At 34.9% G+C, this 17,445-nt stretch overlaps 1 protein-coding gene across 1 annotated transcript; it reads left to right on the top strand.

The window, feature by feature from the left end:
* The first annotated feature begins 10 nt into the window (after window positions 1–10).
* Window positions 11–14,779, top strand: LOC128217374 (uncharacterized). Its single transcript, XM_052924499.1, has 3 exons — window positions 11–52; window positions 6,155–8,513; window positions 8,948–14,779. Exons 2-3 carry the CDS (start codon window positions 7,568–7,570, stop codon window positions 9,106–9,108), a joined length of 1,107 nt encoding a protein of 368 aa, XP_052780459.1. The 5' UTR covers window positions 11–52; window positions 6,155–7,567; the 3' UTR covers window positions 9,109–14,779.
* Window positions 14,780–17,445: the final 2,666 nt, after the last annotated feature.

Below are 17,445 nucleotides of genomic sequence, written 5' to 3'. Positions count from 1 at the left end.
ACGGTGATGAAAATTATTAAGGACCGGAAAAATGACAGCTGCTAAGAATTTGGTAAAAATCAATTATGTTTTTGCGATTATTTAGAAGCATTGTTTGTGTTACCTAGTTATTTATTTCAATTTTGCATTACCATATATATATTTTTAAGCATGGTCAAGATCACTATATTCGGACAGTGCATTTATTCAATAATTATAATAAGTAAACATGTTCAAAACAGACGACATTTGCAAAACGTTTAAACGTACATTGTGTATTGTTGAAAAATTGAAATTAATTAAACAAAAAGCATACGATTTTAAATGTGGAAAATACGTTCCTAAGTCAGTTTTCCCCATAGCCTAGAGCTTCTTTTTGTTTTTTGGAAAGGTGACCTGTGCAGTAATATAAATCATACATGTGATAACGTCCGGGATTGTCCTGGAAATCATATCTCTGTCACGGAGTCACAGAGGGTGCATGTTTGTCCCGGAAAGTTTAAAAAAAAAACGGAAAAAAAAAATCTTGGAATCGTTTATCTTAATTTTACCAATGTAAGTCAGCTATTTTGCCTGTCGGGACACTGGCCGTTAAACACAGGACATGTTGACACTTATCCGTTAATTTGTATGTGTGTCGTCAAGGTCATCGTCAATCACCCAATAATTGATCTATTGGCCTATTGTTGTGCTTAACGAGTCGAGTTGGGAAGGGATCTTGTATACAAATTCATTGTTTTCATATGGATTTGTTAGGTCTTATGAATGATAGCTTTTAATTGATGAATTGATATTTTTCACACATTTTACCGACAAACGAGCATGAAGGTAAGTTCAAAGAAAGTGACAAAATGAGTAAAAAAACAAAATTAAAACAAGGAAAACATCCAATATTCCATTCAAATTTCAAAGTCGATACGTCGTTATACTTTAAACAACTTTAAACAACTTACGCGTCCATAAGGAATTTTAGTGTTTTGAACTTTTTTTCGAACTATCGTTGTGTATTTTTTTACATGGTAAGTCACATGATCGCTTTATACAGCCGATTGTTGACACGTCTCTATCAAAATTATATGCATCTCCAAACGGAAAAAAGCTCATCGACTGGAAAATCTTCTTGATCGTCTGGAAAATATTGTGTGTCATAAATTGCAAACATTTTAAATGTGATGAAAAAATAAATATTTTGTCATGTTCTCAAAAGCGCGGGAAAACAGGTGCCCGTATAAATGTTTATTTCCTGTTTTGATGAAACCGAAAGTAGACTGCATATCCTCCTGGTTAACACTTCATTTAAAGCCTGGGAAAATATCTGGTGTTTTTATTTTTTCAAGAAAATGCAGAAAAAAACAACCTATGTCAAGTAAAAAATACGTCTTGGCAGTCAAAATAGGTACATTTTCCCGACGTTGAAAACGACTAAAATAGCCCCAGATATGCTCTAGAATGCACCACAGACGTTCCCCATTTAAAAAAAAACCCGGACCCCCCTAGTGTGCGTTGACATTACGACAAGTGTCCCGGAATCGACCCAAGAAATTATCACATGTACAGTCGAAACTCGTTGGCTCGATATCTCATGGCTCGATATCCTCGTTGGCTCGAACCAAATTAAAAGGACCGAATTTTATTTACTCTTTGTTCATATGAATTTCGATCGGATGGCTCGATATCTTGAGGGTCGATATTTCTCCACGCTCGAAGTCGTTTTCAAACAAGAATTTCACACTTTGATTTGTTTGCTTCGGTTGATGTAATTTTCGCGGGTTCAGTTAAGAATTCCACACCTTGATTTATTTGATTGGCTTCATTGAGCACAAGGCGCTAATCGATGAAAATTGCTTGACTGATATTATAATTATTATCGAATTTAAATGTTTTAACAGTTGAATAAACATGCCATCACTTTAAGTTCTGTCTCTAATTGTTATCCATCCCTAAATTACTATGCATTTTGATATAACTTTTAAGCTATGTTTGTGTTACCCACTGTTTATAGTTGCTTGTTTTCGCATAAATGTATTTTTATCATAAATAAAATAATAAAATGATATTTTCTAATAATCGAATAAGTCATATTACGAAATTTAGGGTGCGTAACTATGCCCAATAAATACTCTTCCTTCTCTTGTGGAGATAGCGTAGCCAATAACAAAAGAGGTAAATAAGACTTTATGTAACAAATGAAAAAATGACATTCTGTAAGCAATCCCGCTTGGCTCGATATTCTGGAGGCTCGAAGTACTTTGGCCGGTCCCTAGAATATCGAGCCATCGAGTTTCGACTGTATGTACAGTACACTCAACGAGTTAGACCCACTTTCTGTTTCCCTCCGCGGATTTCTGCTATCGCGGCCAACACAATGATTTTATCGACTGTCCGCGTTCCTCGGAGTTTGAATTTAAGGCCCTCGGAGGGTGAACAGTCGACCGAAGAATAACGAACTCGGCGTTCCGCGGAGGGGTTAACTCCGCGAAACTCTGCGGGCACTAGATAAGAATCTATGCTAAAGTTATATTTATTTTATTAAAATGTTCAACCGATTATGACAGCTCCAGTAAATTGCTATTATTCTTTTTCCTCTGCCCTTTTTGCATGAAATTAGCTTACCACAAGAATGCAGTCGTATTTCACTAGTTGCACATACATCTTATAAACGTGGTTTTGCTAATGACTGATAAACACATTTCTTCCGAGAAATTCTAGGTTACACATTTTCGGAAAATCAGGAGGTCAAACACGCATTCAAAGTTCACAGCGCATGGTTTTGAAGGCCTTCTTTGCCTCGTTTTCTGTGGAAAATTCCATGAAACGTCCAATAATAAATAGTATATTCTACATTGTATTGATCACGCGCTTGACGTCAGAGGTCATGGTTCAGAATCGTGTAAATAGTCGGCTGCTTTATGATGCAATAACTTAGTGGATATACTTTAATGATTCAATGTTTATAATTCAAGACAATATTCAATTGGCGTTTACGGACATAAATACAAATTAAACGTTGGAATGATTTCTTGCTTATCTGATTAGACTCGGAGTTCCGCCGCGGGATCATAAAATTGGACGATTCTCAACGCTATCGTTCATATTAAACTCGGCGGTAAGCCAGCCACTCGGAGGAACTCGGGGGGATTTTAGAGAGGGAAACAGTTATACCCTCGGAGGAAACCCGTGATAATTGACTTTATCCCTCGGAGTGAGTGAGGAAAGTGGGTCTAACTCATTGAGTGTACTGTATAAATTGAATTTATTTTCATGATCATTATAGATACCAGTATACAGTACAGAAACAGACTCAAAAAAAATACAGGAAGTAAAAGGTGTAATATCTTTTGTTCACATCAAGTCTAGTAATACTTATGCACCAGTCAATTGTAACCATGGCCCCCCAGGTCTGGGGGTATACCAGGGAAATGGGCCGTGTTTTTACCTTTCAGGTGGCCCCGCAGTGCCGGGTGAATGCGGTGGTTTTGTCTTCGCTTATAATATAGCGGGGAATGGGCCTTACCTAGGGTCCCTGGGGTGCGGGGGCATTTGGCGGTGATTTTACCATCTGTTCGTCCCCGCTGGGCGGGGATTTAAGCCGGGGCTGGTTGGACCAAAAGTCAAAGTCCCTGCTATTCCCCGAACCTTGGGGGCCGTGGTTTCAATTGACTGGCGCATTATTTATGAAGTAGGGTTTACAACTTATAGAACACAAGCTCCGAAACTTTTAAAGCCGACTTGACTTCAGATAAATGCCCTGTGTATTGATGCCTGGCTACGTCACTTTTTTAAATTAAAAATATATTTATATGTCTGAAATAATTATCTTATCATAAAGATACTTTGATTGTACTAGCATTCAAATCTGTATTCTTAGGATAAATGTTGAGGTTTTTGCCATATTTTTTTGTTGTGGTTGTTGTCATATTTAAAAAAAAAATAACCATGTCCTAAAAGCTAAAAACAAGTAAAGATATTTAGATGAAATTTGATACACAAATAGTACAAGTGACCAAAGAATATACATGTACAGCAAGGTCCATAAATATAGATTTAAATAATTGCTGAGTTATGCCCCTTGTTCATCTCCACAAAAAACAACTGATGTGTGTGTTGTCCTTTTCTATCACTCTTGTCTAAAACAGAAGGCTTCAAGAATAGGGATGAGGAATGTTGTATTAGTGAGTGATCCCTGATCATCATGTCAGTCCAGGGCTTTTTTATGCACATTTTGAGAAAAAGACCCTAGACATTTTGAGAAAATTTGTGTCACGAATATGCCGAAATTGGGAAATTTTACAGGTAAAAGAATGAGCATTTCTGTCTTCTGCGAATGAGGAAATTATTAAATTTTAGTTTCCTTTCCCTTTGAAGTGACCCAAAAGATTTCTAAAGATTGGGAAAAATATCATAAATTGTGCTTTGGGAATGTGTCAGATAGTCTGACCCGTTGGTACTATAGAAAAAGCCCTGCAGTCTGTTCCGTTTTTTTTTCTTTCAAATTATATCTTGCCCCATATTTGGTTTCAATGATGACACATCAACATATTAATCTGGAATCTTCATTTCTGAAGTCCTGATATTTATGTTGTCATGGTTATTTATTTACTATATTGATAGAATAGATAAAAGTCATTAGTAGATGTACATTTGTGTAAAGATTTCTAGTCGTTTATACACGAATTGTCACTACTTTCATTTATATAATTATTTGTTTTCCAAATTTTAAACCAATGAAAAGATGCATGTAATTTCATTATGTCTCCCCCTCTCTGGGGGAGACATATTGTTTTTGCCCTGTCCGGTAGTCCGTCCGTACGTCACACTTCGTTTCCGATCGATAACTGGAAAACCGCATGACCTAGGATCACCAAACTTGGTAGGGAGGTTGGTCGTGAGGTGTAGAGGATCCCTATTGTTTTTGGGGTCACTAGGTCAAAGGTCAAGGTCGCGGCGACCCCCAATATAAAAAACATTTCTGCTCAAAATCTTGAGAACGGTTTGACCTAGGTTCACCAAACTTGGTAGGGAGGTTGGTCATGAGGTGTAGAAGATCCCTATTGTTTTTGGGGTCACTAGGTCAAAGGTCAAGGTCGCGGCGACCCCCAATATAAAAAACATTTCTGCTCAAAATCTTGAGAACAGTTTGACCTAGGTTCACCAAACTTGGTAGGGAGGTTGGTCATGAGGTGTAGAAGATCCCTATTGTTTTTGGGGTCACTAGGTCAAAGGTCAAGGTCGCGGCGACCCCCAATATAAAAAACATTTCTGCTCAAAATCTTGAGAACGGTTTGACCTAGGTTCACCAAACTTGGTAGGGAGGTTGGTCATGAGGTGTAGAAGATCCCTATTGTTTTTGGGGTCACTAGGTCAAAGGTCAAGGTCGCGGCGATCCCCAATATAAAAAACATTTCTGCTCAAAATCTTGAGAACGGTTTGACCTAGGTTCACCAAACTTGGTAGGGAGGTTGGTCATGAGGTGTAGAAGATCCCTATTGTTTTTGGGGTCACTAGGTCAAAGGTCAAGGTCACGGCGACCCCCAATGTAAAAAACATTTCCGCTCAATATCTTGAGAATGGTTTGACCTAGGTTCACCAAACTTGGTAGGGAGGTTGATCATGAGGTTTAGAAAACTCCTATATTTTTTTTCTCACCTACGACCACACAATAGGGGAGACAAGCGCTTTTTCAAAAAAGCAATCTCTAGTTAAATTTATTCATGCACTTGCATTTAGTAGGATGAAAGTCTCGAAGCTTTATGTTTCTAATCTTAAACCACATTAGAAATTTAAATAAACGTTCAGGTTTTTTTTCCGGCATTTTTATAGCTAACATTTGGTTATTTGCCATTGGCAAAAAACTGATTGTTCCGAAGTTTATATCAGACATTTTGAATTATATACGTTACCTGAATGTTTATTTAAATAAAATCGCAATACATCAAAAAAGAAACCAAGATACCCCCAAATATCAGAAAAAAATCTTATTAACTTTAAGCGTGTTTTTTGCTTCTTGTTCAATGGACAATACTAAATTTGAAATAAGTGCATTAAAAAACAACAGAATTGTTCCTGTCCATCTATGTGTGCATCAGCTGAGTCTAGATCCTGTTCTTACTCATGCTCTTTTAGATTAATATTTCACACTTCAAAAGTCATACATGTATCTTTCTTTTCTTTTCAGGCAAAGAAGAGGGCACCGAGTTTTACTGAGAAAGGAAGGAATTTAGTGATCTGAACACTCAGTAGCAGCAGTAACTCTGGTTACATGTAAATAAAAAAGGGTGTAAAATAGAGGACTGCAGATAATGAATCTTATCTACATTTTGAAAGTCCAAACAAATGTTTGTAATTTTGGACTGAGTAAGAATCTGGTCCTCAGTGTTCTTAGATTTGGACATGTGGCTGTTCTCTCTTTGATGATTGGTTAAAATTGTTCATGTGGCTGTTCTTTATAATGATTGGTTAGATTTGGTCATATGGCTGTTCTCTGCTTTATGATTGGTTAGATTTTGTCATGTGGCCATATTTTCTGATGATTGGTACCTTGCCTTGGTATTAATTACACATAAAGGGATACATCAGTGAAATATGTGATCGGGAACAATTAGGATAAAAAACATGATACATACAATATTGGACGTGAAAAGTTTTAAGAAAATGGTTTGTTAGTAGAAAAGATTTGTTGATGAATGTACGTCTATCCAGCAAAGGAAGTGAACAATAAACAGCAAAAACAACAAGAACAGATTGTATAGTATAAAACTGGCAAATCAAAATGTAATTTTATGGCATAATGTTATATTTTATCTTTGATGAGTACCATTTATTGCCCTTGAACAAACAGCTTGTGTGGAATAAAAGAACTGACACTTAAAACACTTGAAAAGCAGAGAATCAATTTATGTCACCATGAAGGGCAATGAAGAAAAGGAAAGGTTAACAGGTCAACATCTTTAAAGCGTGTTAAATGAGGATAACTCCTAAATCACTAGTGGAAGATACACATAACATGAAAGCGACATTATGCAGAAAGCTTGTCAAAGGCAGTAATATTAAACTCTATAATCTTATTCACAAGATATAAGTGGATGCTTTTTTTTTATTGTAATACTCGTAAAGGAAAATACTCACTCGCATTAACATTTATTCTGATTTGTGTTGCTGAATAATGTGGAATTGAATTTAATGTGGAAAATTTAAATATTGCAACAAATGGAGGCTTAGTTTAAGCTTATCATAGGGGAAACTTGTAATATGAAACTATTGGCTTGAGAAAAAATAGTGGTTTGTTTTAATTGGTTTAAGTTGTTTTAAACTGCTTTGAATTTGTAAATAGTTTCTTCACGTGTTACTTACAAGTGTAGGATTGAAAAATATTGGTGTGTTGAAAGAAAATACAATTACTTACAGTTTCGGCAAGAGTTCTGAGCAGTAAATGAGACTGGAATTGATACACGTAATAAAAATGGTGCATTTTACAGATTGATCGAGATATATTTTTATTCCAAAACTTGAGATTAGACATTGTTGAAATTATATCCATGTGTTCTGCGTTCTATCATTGCTTCAAGCACCCACAGATTAATTAGAGATTATGGTAAATACCGGCAATTTGAAAACAAAAATGATGAGGGGAAAAATCAGTCTTATCGTAAAAGTATGCTTGATTGTGTTTGGGTTTTCTCTAATCCTGGGCTACACCCAGTGGAACCCTTCCATAGATACAGATAACAAGAAGAGGCAAGAGTATAAAATTATCCAAAATCAGGGCATGTCAAAAATGATACCGGTGAACGCATCATCATCTTCTATGACTACTCTTTCACCGATAGCTCAGTATGACTTAAGGATACTGTTAATCGTGTACAACCGTGCTAAATCCATGTTACGTCTGCTTAATTCTATCAACGAAGCCAGCTTTGATGGTGATAAAGTTAAAGTTGAGGTGTGGATCGATAGATCGAAGGAAGGGGTTGTGGATCCATTAACTGTTGAAACTGCTGAAGGATTTGTATTCAAACATGGGGATTATGAGGTCATAAAACATTCGCAGCATGTCGGAATTTACGGACAATGGCTCGGGACGTGGAAACCAAGGGTGAACAGTTCTGAAATTGCCGTGATTCTTGAGGATGACCTCACAGTATCTCCTCATTTTTACAAATATTTGAAATTAGTGCATAATAAATATGACAGCATACCTGAAATTAATGGGTTCGCATTACAAGGAATATCAATAAAACATGCAATAGGCCATTCACACAAAATGGTAGAAGCTCCTGAAGACTGTTTAGTATACTTATACCCCGTCCTAGGAACGTGGGGTTTTTCGCCAAGTAGAGACAACTGGATTCACTTTCTGGAGTGGTTTTCGCAAGTGAATCAAGACAAGACATTCCAGCCATACATTCCTGGTAATGTGATGACTGAGTGGTTTAAGACGTTCCAGTCCCAGGGGAAAGCAGGTGGGGTGTGGTCCATATGGCACATCTATCATTCCTGGAAATTCAAGGAATATACGCTGTATCCAAATTTTAAAGGTAACATAAAATTGTCTATTTTTCAAAAAGAAATGCTGAAGTACCTGTACATTATTTTTACATTTGAAGTGTCTTTTTTTTTTGGTAGTTGAAATTTATTGAAATTGCATGTTTTGCCAAGCCAAGGTAATGCATTTCTTGTTCTTATTTATGTGTCGGGGGTACATAAACATGTATATTAACTGTGATTTAAGTTTTTTCCAAGAGCACCTCTAAGGCCTTTAATCACTCGCCTATTCTCCAACCACTGAGCGAAATGAGCCAAACTTTAAAAACTATGACTGATACCAAAGCGATATTTTACTGTTTTGAAACAACACTGATACTTTAAACCCCTTCTTCATTTGGAAGAAAACAGCCCACAAGTCAATCAGAAAACAACACAAAAATCATGTAAGCATACAAATAACAAATCTCCGTTATAATATTTACAGGACACAAAGGTTTGACCACAAACTGGAAGGAGCCTGGGTTACACTATACTAAATCGGCAAGCAAGCCATCCAATGAACTTCTTATGGAATGGAAACCTGATTACGAAAACCTTCCAGATCAACAAAAACACCTTGATTTAAAGGGAGTTGTTCAGGATTGACTGCTGTAAAATCTCTTTGTAAATAATATATTATGAACTGCATGTTCCGTAAATGGAATAAGGTCTTTTAGCTGATAAGCCTATGCCTTGGGAAATATGATGTTATAAATTCCTGAGTTTAAAATGGATGAATAAACTAGGTCATTTTGTGACCAGTTTTAAAGGTAGTCTATGCACCAGTCAATTGTAACCACGGCCCCACCAGGTCCGGGGAACAGCGGGGACAAACTGATAGTAAAATCCCTGCCGAATGCCCCCGCAACCCAAATGCCCCAAAACCACTGCATTCACCCAGCACCGCGGGGCCACCTGGTATACTTCCGAACCTGGGGGGCCGTGTGTTAAAAAGACACTATGTTTTTGTAGTGCTACCCATATACATGTAAACGGCATTTTGAAGCTGTTGAATCTCAATGCATTCATGAATTAAAATGTATCTGTATATTTAATGCTACATGTGTAGCCTTTATAAAAGGTGTGGGTGCTTACCACTGCGCTTACTGAACAACCAGTTTGTATATACATGTATGCCACTATGTTTTTGTAGTTCTATCCATATTAACAGTATTGTGGACCTGTTGAATCTCAATACATTGATATATATACATGTATATGAAAATGTATCTGTATACCTTATATATCTAGTTAGTCTTTGTGAAAAAAACGAGTGCGCTTACTTGATAACAGTTTGTATATAAAATGCTGTATTTAAAAAAGCACTATGCTTTTGGAATGCTATCCATATTTAGGGCATTATGAAGCTGTTGAATCTGGGTGCATTCCTTAATTAAGGTCATTTCCTAACTAAGTCATTTTCTTAAATTTAAAATTCATAGTTAAATTGAAAGAAATGCATCAGTGTTTTTTAACATTAAAATATGTTTTTTTCAATATGGTCAATGAAAATCATGTATTTACGAAATTCTTTATTTTTTTATTTCATAATTATCCATCTAAATCAATAGATACGAAAATTAGGAATGTGACTTAAGTTAAGAAATGATTTAAGAAGTTTTATGAATACCGCCACTCTCATATTGATTATATGATAATTATTATTGAATTGTTAGGTATTGTTTTCCATGTTGCTCTTTTGACAACTGTATAATGCTCTGCCTACTGGCACTCTAATCGAGGGATTAGCACAAGATAGATTAAGCTGCACTCTCAAAAATTGGCACTTTTGACTTTTTTTAGTTTTTGTCTCAGCATCAGCTTATTGCGGTATCAATGCCTTCATTTAAGTCATATAAGATAACTCACACAAGAACATACCTATCTCAATTGTTTGGAAGTCTGCCTTAAATTTCTTAAAGTGTTAGTTATGCTTTTAGCCATAGAACGTCAATTTTTTAACGTAAATATGTATAACTGGTATCTGATCTTTTGTCTATAGTCTTGTATCACTAGTTTCCAGACATTTACACAAAAATTGGCTCATTTCAAGACAAAAAATATAAAAAGTTGTCAAAACAGTCAAATTGTCAGTGTGCAGCCTTAACTCCTTTTTATAATGAGTTGGGTCAATATTGCATATCGAGAGCCCTCGTCTCATTAATATTTACAATACCAAGATTATAGCGGTATACTCAGAGATGTTGGATTTTGGCAGGAACTGATTGCGATATTTCGTTCTTCGAAATTTTTTGTTATGTGTGTGGACTTGATTATTGTTTTTGATGCAAATAATTTTAGTTTGTTTTGCAAAAGCTCTTTATTTTCATGCATAATACCTATTCATGTAAAGTTAACCATACTCGCACAGTATTACGCATATAATTATATTTGATGTTACTCTATCAATATATTATTAGTCCTTTTATATTGTTAAAGTGTTCAATACACAAGAATATGAATTTTTGATGCCAGGTTACCTGATAATATTTTAGCGCATTTGTAAAGTGTTATGTGCAGAAAGAGAATATTCATCATGTACAAACATACATGTATCTTTATATACCAATAATATAACAGGCCTTTTTCCATAGTTAATAAATAAATCAAAGAATATGAAAGTCTTCTTACCTGTAATGGTTTATTCAACATCTGAATTAATTTAGTGATGTCAAGTTTTTTGGATTATTGAATAAAGAAATTGTTTACATCACATTCAGAGATTAGAATGCAATATTAACTGTCATGATTTATTGTAATTGATATTTATATTCAAATGGATTGATTATTTCAGTTATTTCAGGTGTTTTGAAAGGGTAAATAAACTTATATTTTGATTATTCCCATTTGCAGGAGACAGAAAAGTCAATTTTTTATGTAAAGGTATTATTTTTCCTCAAAATGACATACTTTGCAATATGAATTTTCCCAAAATGGGCAGAAAAAGGCCTGTTTTATATCACATAAGTTTTTTTACATTGTAAGTGGCAATGTCTGATTTCAATTGAAACAAAGATCAAATAAGATATAATATAATTATATACACACTGTATTAATGTTATAATGTATAATGATTCTTTGGAAAATATCTTTCAAATGATACCTAAACAAAGTTTAATATAAGCTTAATTTTTAAAGGAAGGGTGTTGTACCTTTTCATCTTTTGGTAGCTGTAACACTTCTGCCTTCACGGAGATCAAAATGTGCACCCTCTTCTATTCATGGAATTAAATGCTTTAGAACATGAAAAATTTCTTTTTGTTTTAATGAAAACATAAAACGTGACATGAATTTATACAAACTGGACATATTTGGCAGTTAACACCTAATATTACTTCAATTAAGCACAATTCCTTTAATATGTAAAAAAATCATATTGAGTGTTCAAATTCATCACAGCCAGACACAACTTGTCCTTTTTCTGAACTCTCACAGAATGACCTTTTTGACAAATTTTAATCTTTGACTTAGAATGTCTGGACATAATGATAGATGTATATGACTGTTCACAAAATATCAGATTGCAGGTTTCCATATTAACGTCGTTTTTTTTTAACATAAATATAAAAACCTGCGTTCTGATCTTTTGTCAGCAATCTTATCACACTGGATTCCAGACATTTATGCAATCTTTGAGAGTGCAGCTCTAAGCACCCTGTCTTTTTTCTGCCACACCCTGTCCTTTTTAAAACTTGCCTAAAATTGTACCAAAACTTCATAGGGGGTAACCTGGCATCAAAATTTTACGTTATTGTTAATTATCCAGCTCATATTTGTTTGGTTACCTTAACAATTAGGTCAGTATTAAGCTAGAAATCCACAAAACTTGTACTGTGTACCGGTAAGTGCAATGCATACATTTTATACTAAAAACAATTATTTTATTTTAAATCTGCTAGCTCGTAGTTTGACCGTTTTTACTTTTATTTAGTTTTTGTCTTGGAATCAGCTTATTTTGATCTCAGTGCCTTCAATTCATTCATATAAGATGATTCACAATAGGACAGATCTCAATTGTTTGGAAAACTGTTGAAAAACTCATTTTTCTTAAAGTGTTAGTAACGCTTTTAGTCGTAAATATCAACTTTCGAAACGTAAATATGAAAAACTGCGATCTGATTTTTTGTCAGCAGTCTTATATCACTGGTTTCCAGACATATACTCAAAAAATGGCTAATTCCAAGACAAAAAATAAAAAAAAGTTGACAAAATGGTCAATCTGCAAGAGTGCAGCTTTAAGAATGACAGTGAAATCCTTTTGCAAATAGACGTAGGTCATGTTTGAATCATTATTATCACAGGAGAGCAACAGAACAAATGTATCAGGATTGTGAATTAAATGCCAAAATGAAATTATATTTTAAAGGGGCTAGACACCAGATGATTCAATTGCAAGAAAAAAGTAAATTGTCAAAAACTTACATACAATTGATATTGTTGTGAACAATGCATTGAATTTTACTTACAACACATTGCTTATGACTCATGCATTTTTCGAAGTCAGTATATTTATCTGTACTCATAAGCAGATATGATTTAAACTTGGAACCCATTATGCCCTATTTAAAACGGGATGGGACAGCAACGTGATTGCTGCTTGTTGCGTTAATCATTGTTTATCATGTTTAGTGATGTATTATCAGTATTTTACTAGCTTGCACTGACAATTCTATGCTTGTTTTGAGGAAATACGGTATTTGCCGAATTTTGGACCATCTGGTGTCTAGTCCCTTTAAAACAACAGAGAAATCCATTTTGAACACAGTTTGAATAATTTGTATACAATTATGTTTGTTACACAAGCTGTTCATTAGAAAACATATTCCTTAATCTGAATGTATTTGTGGATGTATTTAATACACACAATTAAATGTGACATCAGATGAAATTATTGTCTATTTCCAATCAAACTTGTAAAAGTATTTACATACTGCATTTTGTTTTTGTTTTTTTAATGAACAAATGTTTAAGAACCATTTGAATGTGATGGAAAAAAATACTGTTTGAATGCATTAGAAAAAATAACAACACTATTTGAATGCATTAGAATGAATAAAAACACTATTTGAATGCAATAGAATGAATAACAACACTATTTGAATGCATTAGAATGAATAACAACACTATTTGAATAAATAACATCACTATCTAAATGCGTCAGAATATATTATTACACTTATTATTACACTTTTTAAATGCATGATAATAATTAACAAACTATTTGAAAGCATGAGAATAACTATTTATTTTAAAACTGCACTTTGACAATAATCAGAATTTCGTATATTTTGCAATATTTACTCATTAATATTATTACATTTGGTTTTAAATAAAAAAAGTGTGCAATAGATGATTTATTTTAATAAATAATAATGCTGGAATATTTTATATTTTTAACTTATAAATTGATTATTTTGAAAATGAATCAGTTAAAAGAAATATTTGAATTCCTTCATTAGATTGTGTTAAATTATGAACGTTTCTTTTGTATTTAAGAATATTGGTAGTTTGAGTATATTGTATAATAATTAAATAACATGTATTTGTTCAATATATAAATTGAATCATTAAAAATGAATCACAGTCTGTAATTGTTAGTTAATTTTAACTGCTTTCTAAAGTAAAAATAAGAGTAGTTGTCATAGCCTTGACGTTGTCATGTATTAACCTTGGCCATTACCCATTTTTACAAGATATTCACATGAAAATTGGTACGTACGTTGCCATTGTCAATACACACATACACAGCCATGCAAATAATTCTGGCTGTAACACCTTTTGAGTTATGCCTATTTTTACTGTAAAACAACAAGCATTTTCGTTTTCCTCAGAGCACTCTTAAAGGCCTAGTTTTAGGAATGTTTGGCATCTAATCCTCTGCCGTGCATCTCCTGCTTATTGCCCTGGTATCAATAAGAGGCAAATTTCCTGTATATTTGTTTATTGGCTAAGGCCATTTAGGGTCCATTTCTATAATAAAACCTCCAAAACTACACAGCAGAATACTCAGATCGGAGATCTGATAAGACGGCACAAGGCAATTAGATTAAGATCAATACACAGAGGTTGTGTACTGTTCACAGATTTTAAATTAGGCCATTTAAGCATGTACTTTCATTTTTTTTCAATTATTAATAACTAGCGTATGATATAAATATTTTGAGCTGTTTACCTAACATTCACCCGTTACCACCAGACCAGTTACAATGTTCTTGTTATAATATGTTTCTGCCAAAACTCATTTGATGTTAGATGAATAATAAATTATGCAGTGAGACTTGAGTTTTTCCGTTTATATCGTTAAAAGGTCAACTGCGAAAGGCATATATGACGTCAAAGTTTCTGTTACTGAATGACGCCATCTCAGATGTGACATGGTTTAAAGATCATAGATAAAGATATAATTTATGAGATAATTCATAAAGGAAATATATATTGATTTGTAAAAAAAATCTTCAATATTTTAATTCCCACAACTGCATGCAGAAAGGGGTTGATCATCGTGGTGTATGTTCTCATTTCAAATAGTTTGTGTACCATAATCTGTTTACACCCGAAGCGTGGCGAAGTTGCACAGTATGTCTGCAATATCCAAGCCCACGCAGAGGATGAACCAACATCGCTGTCGAATATTTTTCAATTGTGCACTTTGATGTGGACGATCGGGTTCAGAACACCGCGTACCAGATCAGTGTTGAACAACGGCAGTCGATAATAAGTAGCCCAATAGAGAACTCGGACACTATTCAAAAGCTAGTTTCCAGGCAGTATTATTATAGTTTCTTTTTCCCTGCAGGGCAAGTGTTTAAATGACAAATATGTTGCTAATATATTCTATAATAAATTATATTATCCACTAAACATGGTGTGATACTCAATTATGATGTTTGTATTCAAGATGTTGGGTAAATATGCAAACCAAAACTTTGTGCAGATGTACATCTTACTTGAATACAAAATGTTATTGTTTTGGCATTGGTTGTGTTACTATTTCCAATAGTTATTATGTTAGAGATAAATATTTTGGGCATTGTTTGTGTTTCAAATCTTGTATAGTAAGGTATGGATTATCGGGCATTGGTTGTGTGCATATTTCCAATCCTTGTAAACTTTTGGTCGGATTTTCTGGCATTGGTTGTGTGTCTATTTCCAATCCCTGTATAGTTTGCGATGGATATTTCGGGCATTGGTTGTGTGTCTATTTCCAATCCCTTTACAGTTTGCGATGGATATTTCGGGCATTGGATGTGTGTCTCTTATCAATCCTGTACAGTTTGCGATGGATATTTCGGGCATTGGATGTGTGTCTATGATCAATCCCTGTACAGTTTGCGATGGATATTTCTGGCATTGGATGTGTGTCTATGATCAATCCCTGTACAGTTTGCGATGGATATTTCGGGCATTGGTTGTGTGTCTATTTCCAATCCATACACAGTTTGCGATTGATATTTCGGGCATTGGTTGTGTGTCTATTTCCAATCCATGTACAGTTTGCGATGAATATTTCGGGAATTGGCTGTGTTTCTATTTTCAATCCCTGTACAGTTTGCGATGGATATTTCGGGCATTGGATGTGTGTCTATTTCCAATCACTGTACAGTTTGCGATGGATATTTCGGGCATTGGATGTGTGCCTTTTTCCAATTATTGTACATTTATTGATGGATTTTGTGCACGGTTGTGTTTCTACTTTCAATCATTGTGTATTGTAAGTGGATCTTTGGGCATTAGGCATTGTTTGTGTACTTATTTCCAACACTTATATACCACCATATATTAAATGGGCATATGTTTATACCGCTCTCTGGTATTTCTCTTTGATAGTTTTAACATCATTCGCTCTCTTGTTTTTCTCTTTTTGATAGTTTTAGCATCATTCCAAAGAAGAACCCCAAATCTGCCAAGTCGGGGACCCGGATGGAAGCCCCTGTTGCTGATGCGATCTTCAAGGGCAGACGATTAAATTCTTCAGGAAATCGGAGAGTTGATCGACAGTGCTGGGTTCAGAAACAGATCAGAAACTTACTGACAAAAAAATTGAATGGGGAATATGTTTTGCACCTTCCATCCACAAGGACCACCGTGATGAAACAAGACATATCAGGAAAACAAACAATTCCTTGTTACATCAATACAAACACCATCTGCTAAACACATTATTGAAATCGACCAGTGGAACAAGGCTATTCAAATCTACTCGGACATATACTCGGCCAAATATCATTCTCAAGCACCAAAACTTTTCCGGTATACATGACCATCAGCCAATCTCTCTACCACATCTGGCGACAATGGCTAGTCTATGATGAGAAATTTAGGCGTCTGCGTGCAGTCCCTCCATCCGTTCCTTGGGGAAACTATCCATACGGAAAGATACATCTTTTTCTGTATGGTGAATAATTCCTCTAATGACCCCTCAAAGCTCAATTCTAGATCACACGCAAAACATAATCCCTTTACACGTCCTCTACAAGAATGATACTGTTGGAAATTTCAAGAATCTTGACCTACAGCATTCTCAAATGCACAGTTATGTAGACGTTACTCCAACATTGAAACATATGATATTGAAGAAGCTTTTTGTTTATCCTGATGCCACCATTTCATTAGACTACCATACACTATGGTTTCACTTGTGATAACAAATATTATTTAGTTTAAACGTGATATATTTTACAACCAGTGTGAATAAAGCTATGATAGCTTATTCTAAGTCACTCTCGTTGGCACGATGTTGCGCGAGAGTGTGGTCTTGTGTTGTGGGGGAAACCTGAGTACCCGCAGAAAACCCACTTGTCCGGCTTGGTGACCACTAACCAAACTCACATGCGCCCATGCCGGGAATCGAACCCGGGTCGCCTTGGCGAGAAATATTATTTCGACACTGTTTTACCAATAGGAGCTTTATCATCAGTAGCCATCTTCGAAGTTTTTTTCTTC

The sequence above is a fragment of the Mya arenaria genome, chromosome 14, assembly GCF_026914265.1.
Source record: "Mya arenaria isolate MELC-2E11 chromosome 14, ASM2691426v1".
Classification (NCBI taxonomy): domain Eukaryota; kingdom Metazoa; phylum Mollusca; class Bivalvia; order Myida; family Myidae; genus Mya; species Mya arenaria.
Note: the sequence above shows the minus strand (reverse complement) of the source record. Positions and strands in the feature narration are given on the sequence as shown.